Source organism: Globicephala melas, chromosome 8 (assembly GCF_963455315.2).
Source record: "Globicephala melas chromosome 8, mGloMel1.2, whole genome shotgun sequence".
NCBI lineage: Eukaryota > Metazoa > Chordata > Mammalia > Artiodactyla > Delphinidae > Globicephala > Globicephala melas.
In genome coordinates, this window is record NC_083321.1 from 60,934,824 (window position 1) to 60,950,120 (window position 15,297).

At 36.6% G+C, this 15,297-nt stretch overlaps 1 protein-coding gene across 17 annotated transcripts in view; it reads right to left on the bottom strand.

Moving 5' to 3' along the window:
- DLG2 (discs large MAGUK scaffold protein 2) overlaps positions 1-15,297 on the bottom strand; it is a 2,016,902-nt gene that overhangs the window by 937,324 nt on the left and 1,064,281 nt on the right. The window contains exon 1 of one of the 17 annotated variants that reach the window (XM_060303836.1): positions 3,122-3,591. The exons of 15 other annotated variants lie outside the window; for them this stretch is intronic. In XM_060303836.1, the coding sequence (XP_060159819.1) occupies positions 3,122-3,199 (78 nt within the window). In that variant the 5' untranslated portion in view covers positions 3,200-3,591. Of the gene's footprint in view, positions 1-3,121; positions 3,592-15,297 lie in introns of those variants that run through there. One more of the 17 variants, XM_060303841.1, reaches the window with a different exon arrangement.

The window sequence follows — 15,297 nt, forward strand, 5'->3', positions numbered from 1 at the left end:
ACAGTCTTATCTGAAATAAGGGGGTTGAGTTACACCATCAGTAACTTTGATTCGGTAAGCCTCATGACTTATTAAGACAGGTGAATGATAGGTAGATGGAAGAGAGGGCTAGAGACTCAGAGTCATTTTTAGAATAGCTTGGATAAACTCAGTTTCCAATCCTAGCATTAATACTTACTACTAACTCTGTGACCTTGGGCTACTCTTCTCTCTAGGACTCAAGAAAAACAATTTCTACCTTAGAGGATTAAGTGAAACCCTACGGTCTAAAGCATTATGTGTGCATGAACAGGGACTATCGTTAATATTGTTACTGTTGTGATTGTTCTATCATTATTATTATTACTACTACAATTCCATGCAGCTATTTAATTCTATTGGCATTAGATGAGGTAAAACAGTAGGCCAGGCAACCATGAATAAGGTATACTGCATGTTTAGGGATGGCATTTAGGCTTGCACATTCCCAATTAGCTTTTCAATTAACCCCAGCCTTGAGGAATATACTTCCCCAACCACACCTGAATGCTAAAGTAGGACTGATTGGCTATGATGGGTGTAGGTTTTTTTAATTAGAAAAGGAGAAAATAAACTATGTTACCTATAGCAAAAAGAAGCCCAAATTTACAGAAGGTACTAAAACAAAATCACAGTCACTGTCTCTGATACAGATTTATACCCCCAAATGCTAAAATCTGCTCTGAAGCTATCAATAGTTCTTCCACACTTAAGTATACCGGTCATTTTCTAAATAAAACTCAACAATAATCTTGCTTCATACATCTTCCTTCTTCTTATAATAAAGCATGACAACATATAGTCAGCAGCACCTTACATCCCCCTTCTTGTTTATACTTATATGATCTCTGCTGTTACAGTAATACATTATAGGAATTTATCCAGCTTGCAGTATCATTTGTTAACTGCCTTCTCGGTTGAAGTATATTACTGTACTCATTAGACAAATGTTAAAATTCACAGAGTTGGTTTTAAATAAGCCATATGATAAAATGAGGTGCTCAGAATAAATAAACTATTTCCCTTCACTAAGCACCGACTGAGGGCCTTGTTGTTCATTGTTCAAGGCAGCACACCTTTTAATTTATTCCAGAAACGCTGTGAATACAAATTCTATGGGAAAAAAAAAAAAACCGAGACGCTACTTTCATGTTAGTTATCATCATTTAGTGTTCAAAATTAACTCCTTAGTTCCACTGGCTAACACAAGGGCATTAGAGTTAATAATCTTTCCTTTAGTCTTTATCACTCAGGGAGCAAAACTTCAGTTCTCTAATGTTGATTTCCTTACTCTCTGAGTAACACAAATAAAGTATCATCTCTGAGTAAGATAAAATATTAAAAACCCTTAACCCCACATTTGGTTTCTTCTTGCTTGTTCCAAGCAATGGCCATTACAGAAATGAAATGGAGATACTGAAGGCCCCTTACTAGCTTCTTCCCACACTCAAGAAGCAGACGCCCGTGTTAGTTCCTTGGATTAACATCCTTTTAGGTTCTGGACACTGAATTTCATAGAGCTGGTGTTCTCCACATTCAGGCCCAAGCCTGAATTAAGTGTCACTGGGAGAGTCTACTTTTCTTTGCATACTAATTTGGCATAAGGCATTATCTCCCAATGGCTTCCAGAGCCACTTGTGGTTCCTGACAGTCCCCTCATCCACACAACCTATAATTTTCATAGGAAGAAGGCACTTTTTCAAAATATTTGCTCCAATGAAAGACCCACTTTCAAGTCTCTTTCCTTAAAGCAGAACAAAACAACACAAAGCAAAACCCTCAAAACCCAGCTGTTCACGATATATGGTGTTGGTATATGATAATTAGGTTTGTAATTGTTTTACCTGCGATATATGGAAAAGGAAAGAAATCCATTCTACCCCACCCTTGCCTCTCTCTACTACTCCTCCAGCAAAAGTGCCATTAAATAACAAGTCTGTCAACATTCTACAATCCTCAGATCTGGACATTCTGAAAGGCTACAACCCTAATGTCAGAACTCCAGTGATGTTTTTTTCTCTTTTCACACTACAATCATCTTGGTTTATCACTGGATTCTTGTCCATTTTATCAACATCCCCACTCTGAAGGAATAAATAGCAAGTTAAAGTGAAGGAATCTTTGCAGTTGAGAGCAAGGACTGTGCCACAGGCCAGGAAAGCCTCCTCTGGTTCAATCTCAAGAGTAGGTCTAAGCTCTAAGACAGGATGCTTGACCAAAGATCACATCCTCAAAATAATATGGAAAATCTCAGTTTCATAAAATGTTGTCTTCTTGGGAAGTTTCCCCATCACCTAACAAGTTGGATACCGATATCCTAAATATGACAGTTTGGCCAGTGCCTCTGAAAGCATAAGGCAAATTAGAGACGCAAGCTTGTTATGCAGCTTAGGACTTACAGGCCTTTTTCATTTCTTAGAGAAAGAAAACTAATGAGGTAAATCTACATAGAGGCTCTCTGGAAACAACCAGTCATGCTGAATAAAAGAAATACAAAGCCATTCTCTAAATGGCCAGGACCATACGATTATAAATAGAATTCTTGCTCATTGTAAACACTTTTGAAGTGATGGCTTTGTTCATTTGAGAAGATATCAAGCACCCCTGTGGAGTCCGGTCAATGTTACTGAGAGTTCCAAATATGTGCTCCTAGGACACACACTAGGACATAAGTACTGGAGGAAGGCTCAGGGATTTATAATGCCCCCTTCAGAACCAAAGATTTTAGGAATAAAAATAATCCAGTGTAGCAACAAGTTTACTAGAGAGCTCCCTGAAGAAGCAAAGATTTCAGCTGCTCAATTGCTTTCACCCTGTGCCATTTAAAGGAATATTAAGCCTCTGTTGAGACACTATCAATTGATGATTTCACCAAATATTTTGTTTGAACAGCTAATGACTCTGCTTGACCGCCCCAGGCCTCTCTCCCAAGTAGCCAGGCTCCAAGAGTTCCCCCTTCTGCAAGTGGCATGGACTACATTCCCAGCGAGAGGCAAGTTTGCATCCCAAGCTAAAAAAGCCTGCGTCTGTATTCAGTCAGACCGGCAGTCCAGAGCAGGCAGTTGGCAAATCGAAAAGGTAATCATACCCACTCATTCCCTACCTTTTCGGATTTCGCCTTCCTGGCGTTGTGCACGAACCTGCGACCCAGCTTCTTGGCATACCAGATAGAGGCAAACATAGCGATGCCAATGGAAGGAATTCGCAATGAAGCTGCTGCACAATCAACTTCCCACCTCGGCTCAGAGACAAGCGGAATCGGTCTGGAGCTGTCACTTGCAGGCTGTTGCTTTCTCAGTTCCTCTCATGCTGGTTAGCCGAGGGAGAGGGTGGGAGGAGGGAATGGGCTGGGGGGAAGGGCAGTCCTGTTTGGCCAGTCCGCAGGTATATTTACATCCTGCCAACAGGAGGTCCGGGTCAGGCGGGCGGGCGCTGCCTTCCCAGCCGGCGCACACACATCCAGGCGGCTAAGTATCTGCCTGCAGTTCTTCGGTTCCGTCACCACCAAACTCCATGCGTGTCAGGAGGAAGGGAAGCCGCAGTCAACTCCTCCGGGAGGTGGCTCACCTCCCGCTCTGGGCTCCGGCAGTTGCCTTCCTCGCTTGGCTTCCCTCTGCCTTGACAGTACGTGCTGGCAGCAGTGGCCGCGGAAAGACAGATCCACACACAGCCTCGCAGGTAAATCAGCCAATACAGGAGCTGCCAGGCACGGAGGAGAGGTAGGGTCACCACGGACTTGGCCCTGTGGGCACAAACAGGTGTCCCCGGAGCCTAGAGCACGCTCTGATCCTCCGAGAAGATCGGACTGTCAGGGTGGCTGGAAAACAGAAGTGTCCTTCCTTTGCCCCCTCCTCAACTCCATTTGGTCCAGGGAAAATCCTACCTGTGCTCATCAGCCAGTCTTACCCACAGTTTGCAAGAATAACACTTTATTTCTTTGCAGGCTGGCCCGGGACAAAGGGCGAAGTGAACAGGATGAAATCTATCGCCTAATGGCGGAGCGAAGGTCCTCAGCTTTTAAACTCATTGGTTCCACCCCTAAAGCAACCTGGGCTGCTTTTATAAGCACAGGTTTACTGCCTGAAGACTGAGTAATGGAGACGGGCTTAAATCTACCTTCAAATCAAAATAGAACAATTTACTCCCTTTTCTTTTAACAAGGGAGTTTTCTTGTAGTGATAGCCAGTGTTAAATGGAGGATTGTAATATCACTTTTGAGAAGGTAGATTTATGGCAACTCTTAAACCATTCTCCTTTGTAGAATTCTCACATTTGATGCTACCACCAAGTGTTTCCAATTTCAATTACCTTACTAGGGTTTAGACTATTATGAGGCATTTTAAAGGTAAAGTCAATTTTAAGAGACAGGTGTTTCCTCCAGCGAGAGATAACGTCTAAGCCTTTGCCCATCCTACTAGAGGACAAAAAATAAACTGCTCATCTCAGCAAGGAAAACCTTCCATCCACTGATCCACAAATGAGACTCAATCCAGTAAATGTTTTCCATCTGATCTGAAAGACTTGCCCTAGGGAGCATCTGTTGACCAAAGAATGTCAACACACTTACAGAAAATTGGAAAAGAATTCCCTTCTCTCACTCTACGTCACTTGAGGTTTACCCCCAAAGAGTGCTGGGTCTCCATTGAACAGAATGCCATTTTATAAAGTACACTGAACATCCTCATAAGCAATCGGAGGTAGAACAAGGCAGTGTGGGATCAGGACCCATGTCCATGTTACTCACTAAAGTAACCCTGGTGCCTAGAACAGTGTTGAACACAATGCATTCAATGTATGTTTGCTGAATAAATGAATAATCTGGGTTCAAACCCTGGCTTTGTTTCTAAATTGTTTCCTTGTTTTCTCTGAGCTTGATTTGCCTCATCTGTAAAATAAGAGAATTGGGCAGAAGATTTTGTAGGCCCCTTCCTGCCCTGTGAGTCTATGATTCTGATTCCTAGTCTAGGGGTCTCCATGTGAGTATTGAACAGAAATGTCTAGTGCTCACCAGGGGCACAGGCTCTGGTAAAATGACTCAGTGTTCTGAAAAGCCAACAGTGGTACCCTTGGGGCAGCCCAGATTCTTCTACCTTCATCAACAGGCCTAACTGCCACCTGGGGTTTGGTTTTGCCATTAGCTGTTACTTTTGCTCTGTGTTCTCATTTCCTATGCACTCTACTTTCCTTTAATTTCCTTTTGACACTCTTAGACAACCCTTGTGCAAAATTCACCACATCACACCTTGTACTCTTTGGGGAAAAAAAGTGCCACAGAAATCCAACAAATAAATAAATGACAACACCTGCTTAGCTTTCAAAGAGCTACTCGGCAGGACCACAGCTTATCCCAATATTGCTGTGATGTTAAAGGAATTCACTATTCCTGCATATGCGTTTGTCTAAGCTGTGATTTAGTTAAAAGACTGTTCAGTTAACAGGATAAAGTCGATGAAAAGGGGAGGGGGAGCAATCGTCCCTACATTAATGAGTAGAAATTTCCATTTTTAATATTTTAAGATGGAATCCAACAATAAAGAAGTGAGAAAACAATACCGAGCTTTCATATCACTGATACCATAGAGGAAATCAAAGAATGTTAATTTACTCTGATGAGACTGCCAGATCATAAAACAATTTTTGCACTTTCTTCATAAGTTAATGTTTCTTAAGTCACTAAAACTGGTGCTTGGTAAGATCTTTGACGCTTGATCATTTTGTTGGTTGGTTTTGCTGTTATATTGAACCCTTAATGACCTTCTTCACACACCTGACCTAGAGGCTTTATAAACTTTTATAGGATGGAGTTCTTAAGAAAATAAATCAGGCCTACCAGCTGAGATTTAACTTTAAAGATAACAGTAATAACTATTATTCCTTAAATAGGCATTTGGAGATAGAAAGGGCAGTGTGGAATAGGTCATTTGTAGTCAGTGCCTACGTGTAAGGCAAATGCTTAGCACAATGTAGGTATTCAAAATATATTTTTTGAATATGTCCATGGCAAAATAAGAGAATTCACACACTTGGAAAGTCTAGAAGAGGCAATAGAAGCATATCCACAATTTTCAGTTGTAAAAGATTTTTTAAAGATGGGTATCATGTCGATGGAATGAAGTCATTGCCATAGTTATACAACCATCTTTGCTGGGCTCTTTCCGGGCAGGTGTACCTGTTACAAAGTAGGCAGCAGCTGCCTACAGTAAATCCTAATAGTCTCTAACCATTGCTCTGCTGATTGAAACAACTTCTGCAGCTCTGCTGTGTATGGAAAACAAGTTTTTCAGACGCTTTCCATCTGTACATCATCAGTACCTGGACAGAGATTTTCCTTTATAATTTCATTTTTAATACCTCTCATATGACAGAAGCCTACCAGTGCAGCTGAGTTTGAGATGCAACATTAATCCTTTTAAGCAGCTTTTGGTCCATGCCTCAACACACAGTGTGAGTCTCCTCTGAATTCTCAAGGTAAATGCAATATTTAAATCAAGCCATTAAGAATTACATAGCTACATTTTCTGCCTAGCACACACATGATTTTCTTTTAAAAATCATCTAAATATATCATAAATAATTATAAAAACAGAGTAAATATTAAGCCCTAGAAATTAATATCTGGTAGCTTGAAAAGCTATCTAGGTTAGGTGTATGGTATATACCAAAGAAAATACATGTTTGAAATATAAAAAGTTAATGTACAAAACCAATAAACATTTAAATATTTGTTTGCTTTGTTTGCATATATAATATACATAGTTGATAGCCCTTAAAGTCTGATATTAGTCTGTCATCAAACAGCAGGTGTCAAATAGACACTACATAGAATTTATGACTAAATGAAGGTAAACATAATATTTAACTTTAATTCACAGGGATGCCAAAATGTTGATGTTCGTTACCTCTGTAGAGAGTAGTGAAAAGAGAGGATAAAAACAGTTACATTTTAGTCTATATAGTTGTGCAATATTTGAGTCTTCCACAATGAGAATATACTCATGTTATTACTTATATGATTAAAAAGGTAAGCAATACTTTTCCACAAAAATGTATTATTATTACTATTGTCAAGCACTGGGGACCGCAAACTGAATAAGATACAGTCCCTCCTCTCAAGAAGTTGTATATAGTTGGGGACATAGATGCATAAAATGATAAATTTCAATGCAGAATGGCATAATAACAGATGTGTGAAAAATAATGTGGGAGCTCAGAAAGAAAATTACTGTTTTTGTGCTTTCTCTATAAGCCCAATAATGAATGTCAACTGGAAAAAGCACAATAATTAGTGTCGATGTAGATAAAAAGGCAAAGGAATAGCTCATACTTTCTGCATGTTTTATCTGTATGGACAATAGGAAAAATGGTCACTCTAGTTGTATATGTACATTAAAACCAATGACCCAGTTGCAAATAGTTATTTTTCTGCCCCAAAGAACCAACCAGTCATGGATAAGTGTGAAAAAATGTTTAAGTCACTACAAATAACAAGCCTATTGACTCTAATTATAATGAGCTAGGCCGCCTTCTTTTTTCTGCTCTCAAAATCATCACAATCAATTCTTTAGTCTTTCAATATCTCATATGTTCTTTCTTTTAAATGTTTAATTATATTTAGGCACCCAGAGATACAAAAAAGTAATATAACACTCACCAATGTACATACCACCTAGATTTATTAAATGTGAACATTTTGCCATATTTGATTCAGATTGATTTTAAAGAAATAAACTCTTCAGAATATAATCAAAATCTCCCACCTCACTCCATTCCACCTTGAATTCATCTCAAAATAATGTTCAAGAAACATTCTTGTACATCTCTCTTTAAGGATATACAACTTTATCTAGAGTAGATACTTCAAAATGTAATTGATGGATCATAGGATATGTCCATTGGTAGTTTATGTGAGTCCTACATTCTAGATGACATGTTATAATCAGACATTAATTTTTTCAAACATAATGTATACTGTTAACTCTTTGTAGTTTTGATGTGCATTTTCTTAATCACTGGTGAGGCTTAGCATTTTTTCATATATTTATTGGCTATTTGAACTTCCTTCTCTTCATAGCCTTTGTTCATTTTTAAATTAGGTTATATCTTACTGATTTATAAAAGTATTTTATGTATTCTGGACATAATTCTTTACTACATGCACTGAAAATGTCTGCTCCCAATCTCTGACTTGTCTTTTAATTTCATTTATGTTTTGTCATATAGTTCTCACGTACTGAAATTTATCAATGTTTTCCTTTATGTGTGTACATTTTGTACCTTAAGAAAAATTTTCCCTATCTCAAGTTCATAAATAAATCATCTTATATTTTCTTCTAAGTCTTAAATTTTTAAAAAACATTTTATGCTGTGAGATGGGAATCTATTCCCCCCCATATTTATGGCCAGTTGTCTATCTTTATCCTAAGTCATATGCCTAGATCACATGAGTGTGCATTTAATTATTTCTGGGTTCTTTTTTGATTGTTCTATTTTTATTTACCTGTGCTAATACCATATCACCTTGATTACTATGCTTTATTATAAATATTGACATTTGAAGTGCTAATCACCCTTTTCATTTGATCTAATTTTTCAAATTAAGTTTTATAAAGTTGTACAATTGATGATTTTAATACTACACCCAATATTCCATGTTATTGTTTGAGAGTATTTTAGTTCCATCTTGTTGTAGTAGTTCTATTCCAGACCAAATCTGTCATTATTATCACCATTATTTATTACTTTACAATTAATAGTCAAAATAACTCCCACATGTATTAATTTATTTTCTCATTATTTTTAGCATCCTAACCCTCCTAATTTTCCTTCTTACTGATGTATATAGTTTAATAGTTATTTCTGCAAAAGTCTGTGACGGTTAAATATGTTCAATCTTTTCATATTTTTCCTGAACTGTCTACATTCACCTTAGAGTTTGAAGGATAACATAGGTAAATAAAGATTTCTAGATTGACAAGATTTTCCCTCAGCACTTTGAAGATATTATCTCATACCTTCTTCTGGTATCTATTTTTATAAGATGTCTGCTGTCGATCCAATTGCTCTATTTTAAGAATATGTCTCTTTTCCATGATTTGTTTGAAGACTTTTTGTCTTTTTGAGCTACAGTTGTAATACAATATTTTTCTAAAATTCTGCTTGGAATTCATTATGTTTCTTCAACCTGATTAGTTATAAACAAGTATCAGTCATTATTTCTTCTAGTACGTCTTCCCCTTCATTCTGTCTATTCTCTCCTCCTAATATCCTGTTATATTTTTCCTGGACATTTTCATGTGACCCATCCTATTGCTTTTATACCTCCTATTATTCTTCTCCTCCCTTGTTTGTGCTTCTTTCAGGGTTATATTCTCAGACCTCATTCTTACTTTTTTATCTTAAGTTTTAATCTATTGTCTTACCTATCTATAGAGTGTTTATTTTTAGTGAATTATTATATATATATATATTTAAATTTCTAGGCATTCTATATATTAAAATCCTCCCAGCCTCTTATCATGATGTTCTATTCTTTTATTATGATATTTATTCCTTCCTCTATCATGTTTTTAATTTAAAACATATTCAATTTGTAGTCCTTATCTGGTACTCTTTTCATCTAGTATTCTTGGAAGTCTAATCATGCTGATTCTACTCATGGTGGGTAGCTTCTGCATGTCACTATACATTTTTATTCTAAGATCTTCTTTAGTAAGATCGTACTTCCTGTGGGAGTCCCAGGGATCTTTAATTGCGTAACTGTTGCTACAGAATAATTTTGCACATTCTTCTGCTAGTTGCCCAGAGATTTCACTAGTTCAGGAGCAGTCCCATGTTTAATATATTTGGCTTAGTGTTATTCTGTTCAAACAAAAGTGTTAAATTTACTTTTTTTTTTCATTTTTCTACTCATAATAGAAATACTCTTCATTATTGCTTACCTGGGCTAATGCGTGAAGTTTTTAGAAGCCCTCTCATTAAATGAGAACGCTTTTAAGGTTTCAGTTTTACGCAGGGCTCTCAGTTTCATTTTTATTCCTTTGGTGATCCTAAGGTCAACTTTCTTGCCCTGATCAAAACCCCACACTCTTACTCCAAGGGCACCTATTGAGTCCCATATATCCTGGGATGCCATAGTCAGCTCAAGAAATCACTGCTCTAGCCATCACTTTATACAAACTCAGATAAGTCAAACTGGCTTGCCTCTAACTTAACACTCCCTCCACCTCCCCCCAAATAAAACCTAGAGAATTTAACTGGCCTACATGTGAGGTTTTAGTGTTTAATAAGCATGTCTGACAATAGTATGTATAAGATTTATTGTGAAATGTTTCATGCAAGAGATTGCCAGGAAGTCACCTAATTAAAATGCTGTTTAAAAGACACTCTCATATGATAATTAATTACCTCAAGTTAGATGTGAGATAGACTACCACCGTCATATTCGTGACCTTGGACAAGTAATGTCAATTCTATAAAGTGGGTAATAATGGAAACGATGCCATTGTGTTGATAATAAAAATCAAATGAGATAATACATGTAAACTGTTTAGAGCAGTACCTGACACACAGTATGGGTGCAATAAAAATGTTTATTTTTTATTCATCCTCTAATCTTTAGGGAAGGCCAAAAAAAAAGAAAAAGAAAAGAAAACGATAGTCTAGACAGAGAACACGTGCTTAGTATTATGAAGCAGAGAATTTTTTTAAAAACTCTTTTTATGATTGTATTTAATCATCCTCAATGTTAGGAAGTCTACCTTCTTAAGTTCTTTCCTCTTTTTTATTCCATTAGTGCAGAAAACAAATCAGTTTCCAAACCCTTGTAAAAATCTTTCATAAATTTAAAGACTTTCAGTTTCACAAATGTCTCTTTTCTGAGCCAAATGAATATTTTCTTAAGCTTTCTAAATAGTTTTTTTTTTTTGAGAGTCTTCTCAGAGCCTCTTTTCATTTTACAGATTTCTCATAAAAAGAAAAACTCAAATGCATCCTGAATTTATATAGTAGTTCTGAATCCACATGTTATGATTTGCCACATGCTTACAATTAAATTTTGCTACAACTGGGGATATAGATTGATATGGCAATAACTATCAAAGGAATGTAGAACTGAGTGGATATAGGTGAGGAGCAAAGTTCAAGAATATCAAGCCAGCAGCCAAGAAAGAATGGATATCACATGGAACATGCAAGAACTTTAACTTGTGAGTACAAAAATCAATGCAATAAACAAGACCACAGACAGTTTTCCTGATAAAGCTACACAATGCTAAAAGATGGGTAGTTGAGTAATTTTGTAACAGAGAATTCTACTCAATCCCTTTAAATTTACATGCTTTGCCAAAGCTTGCCACAAATAGAGACATTTAAACACCACCCATCTAATTAGAGCCCTTCGGCATGGGAACTTTCTTATCAATTATGATTCAGTTATACAGTCCAGTATTCTAGCTATCTCAACAGCAGGATTTCTCCCATCCATGGAAGTGGGGTGCTAATTTTGGAGTCACTGCTTTTAGCTTTAATTTCACTTTTACCAGTTGTCTTACCTCTGGGTATTGGACTCTATAATCAATTTCTAAAGTCACCTTAAACAAATAATCTGTTAGTCCATAACAATAAGACCCAAGAATTGATCTATAAGAGAATGTTCTTTTAAGTCCAATGGCCATTTCTGATGAAGTTATTCCCTTGCCATATCATCTTTTGGGTCTTCACCAAAGTATTTTCTGTTTCCCAGACACACACATTCTATGTGATTGAATCACTGTACATGCTGTTTCCTCTGCCTGCAGTCCTAACTCTTCACCTCACTTCCTGCTCCTTTTCATCTTTGTGGTTTGAGAAATCTTTACACATTTTTTGAGACTTGGCTCAGTAATTCTCTATGAAACCTTTCCTGATCCCTTGAGACAGGGCCAGTTTGTACTAATGCACTAAAACTAACATTTCCTATTGCACTTGTACACATCTCAGGTTTGGCTCTTATGACATTCATTTGTGATTACTTTGAACTTACGTGTTGCCCCCTAAATGACTGTGAACAATTCAAGAAAATCCCTTATTTATTTTTCTATCCTCATGGTCCTTTGCACATGGTAGCCACTCAATAAATATATCTGAATAATTTAATAGTTATTTGCTGAATGAATAAACAAATGAATGAGCATATCACTTGAATTAAACTCCTTCACACTCCTGGGAGAAGAAAGGAAGGCACTATATAGACCCACATTAAGCATTTATTATTACCCTCTATTTGTATTTTTACCTCACACTCGTCTTCATACATTAAGAGATAAATCAAAGTCACTGTTAGAAGGGTTCAAAGTGCTTTGAAAACCAACGTTTCAAAAGATAAATCAATGAGACTTGTTGATTCGTGGACTACCAGCTGGCCATTTTTTCACTTTGTAATTCCACCCTTTCCATAGATAGATACAGGTGATCTTTTGCAAAATTTAATACAGAAAACTATATTCATAAATAAATAACTCCTTTTTTCATTTCCTTAAAAATGAGACCCACTAATGAAAACACATAATCTATTCCTTTTCCATCCTGCCTCCTACATAAAAACAGAAACAGCAGCTGCTGAAATCCTCAGTGCAAATGTCAATTGCAGATAGTGTTACCGAAAATATTCCTGATATTAATTGTAACCTCTCTCCGGCTTAAAGAATATAAAGGAGACCAACTTGCTAGGTGCCTCCGCTATGTCAGCTACTTTACGTTAAGCATCTTTACATGAAATTAAGGTATTTCATCTTTAAGGTATACAAAGTATTTTGCCCACAAAAGTATTTAACTTGCCTTACCTCAGTATTTATCTAACCTCATCCATTTTTGCATGTTCACATAATACCTCTATTGTTGTTTAGGTTATTTTAAAATTTAATTTGACTCACTTTTTATTTAAATAAATTTATTTTAAATAAACTTGTCTTCACCAGAATAAACAAAGGTAAGACATCTCCATAAGTAATAAGTAACATATAAATAATACATGTTTATTAATAATATTAAAAAGTAAACTAAAAACCAGAAATAATTTATAAAGTCTAGTTGAAAAGAGAATTGATGGTTTATATTCTAGTTCCAATTTTTCTTTTCTAATTTAAATTAAAATTAAAGTATAAGTATTTTTTAAGTGTTTGCCATGTACCATCTTAAGTAAACCACAATTCTCTTTCAAAAGAGAACTGATGGTTTATATTCTAGTTCCAATTTTTCTTTTCTAATTTAAATTAAAATTAAAGTATAAGTATTTTTTAAATGTTTGCCATGTGCCATCTTCAGTAAACCACACTTTAGGAAATAGTCTCATCTCATTTGATCATCTCAAGAAATCTCTGAGTCAGATAACATTATCTACCTTTTATAAATTAGAAAGTATATTTCTAAGACATTAAGTAACTTAATCCTGGTTTGCTCCTCCCTTAATTCTTGATTTTCAAAACTTGTCTGGTCTTCAATGTTCCTGTCTTTAAGACAGAGTGTAACAGTACAAAAAATATCATGCAATAGCTTATGATGAAATAAAAATAAATAAAGAAGGGGTAACTGCTGTGAGTTCAGATAATACTCACTAGCCTACGTGCTGGAGTAGAGAAGACAGACTTTCAATAAGAAAGGAAATTTGAGTTGGTGCTGAGAAAACAGATCAAGACAAAAAGTATATGTATTGCTTGAAACAGCATGAGTAAAAGTAAAAAGGTTGGAAAACATGAGATGTGTTTGAGGAATAGTGGGAAAGAAGGAAGAAAAGGCTGTAGCCATGCTGTAATTAGAGAATGCCAATAAACACTTAATCATGACAAATATGGTCAGAGTTGGAGAGTCGGCAGAATGATGGAGGCAGAAGAGATAATGAGGGTCTTAGTTAGGGTGATGATGGTAGGAAAAAGGCAAGAAGCAATGTAAGAAACATTCTTTCTTGACACCTTAGATGAGATTTGAATCCCTGACTCAGTCCCTTAACACAATACATTACTTTTCACAACATTTGTCACATTGACGATGATCTATTTAGTATATATATTTTCCTTGCTTTCCTTGTGGAACATTCCAGGAAAGTAGGGAACTTGCTTGTGTTTTCACCATTGTATCTCCTGTGTCTAACAAAGTGCCTGGTGCATAATAAGTGCTCTGAAACAAATTTTCTAAATACATGAATAAAAAAAGGAATAACGAAGGAGACAGAATCTGTAAAAATGTGACAGGTGCTTTATAGGCTAAGCACTTGAAGTCAAAAGTAGCTGGAGATTCGAGCCCAGGGAACTTGGAGATATCTCTAAGACAAAGGAAGCATTTGCTTTAGAGTACCCCCTTCTTTCATTTTACTTTCTATTTCTCCCCTTGTCTCATTATAATTTTTTTAAATTTATTTTATTTATTTATTTTTGGCTGCATTGGGTCTTCGTTGCTGTGCGCAGGCTTTCTCTAGTTGCGGTGAGCGGGGGCTACTCTTCCTTGTGGTGTGCAGGCTTCTCATTGCCATGGCTTTTCTTGTTGTGGAGCACAGGCTCTAGGCACGTGGGCTTCAGTAGTTGTGGGTCGCGGGCTCTAGAGCGCAGGCTCAGTAGCTGTGGCGCACGGGCTTAGTTGCTCCACGGCATGTGGGATCTTCCCGGACCAGGGCTGGAACCCATGTCCCCTGCATTGGCAGGCAGATTCCTAATCACTGCACCACCAGGGAAGCCCCTCATTATAATTTTAAGTATTCTTATTTTATAGTCTCTTATGAAATTTTCACTAATGAATTTCTTAGAGATTTAATATAATTTGTTGATTATTCCTCATGGTCAATAGTGTCCACGTGAGGGTTCTTTGTAAGCTCCTCTAAAGCAGACAATTTTTTTTTAAAGGAAGTGTTGTTGACATTTTCTATTTCAGTGTATTCTAGGAGGTTTAACCTGTGCCTTGGGGATTTCTACATCCATATAGAAAGTGAAAGGGGTAATGGTATGTTAATTTTTAGATCGGTTCAAGTCGTGATGGCTCTGGAAAAGATAGGAGTATATATGTCAAGTAAGCAAAGTAATGAAAAAAAAAACCCTTCCTCCATTCATTCATTTATTCAACACTTTTGAGGGTTACTATGCACCCACCGTATTTCTAAGCAATGAGAATGTAACAATGAACTAAACAGACAACAATCCCTACCTCATGTTTACATTTTAGTGTAGGGAGGAAATAATAAGAAAGATAAATAGCAACATATATCATCTATTAAATATTGATACAAGCTAAAGAAAAAAGAGAACAGATAAATGGAAT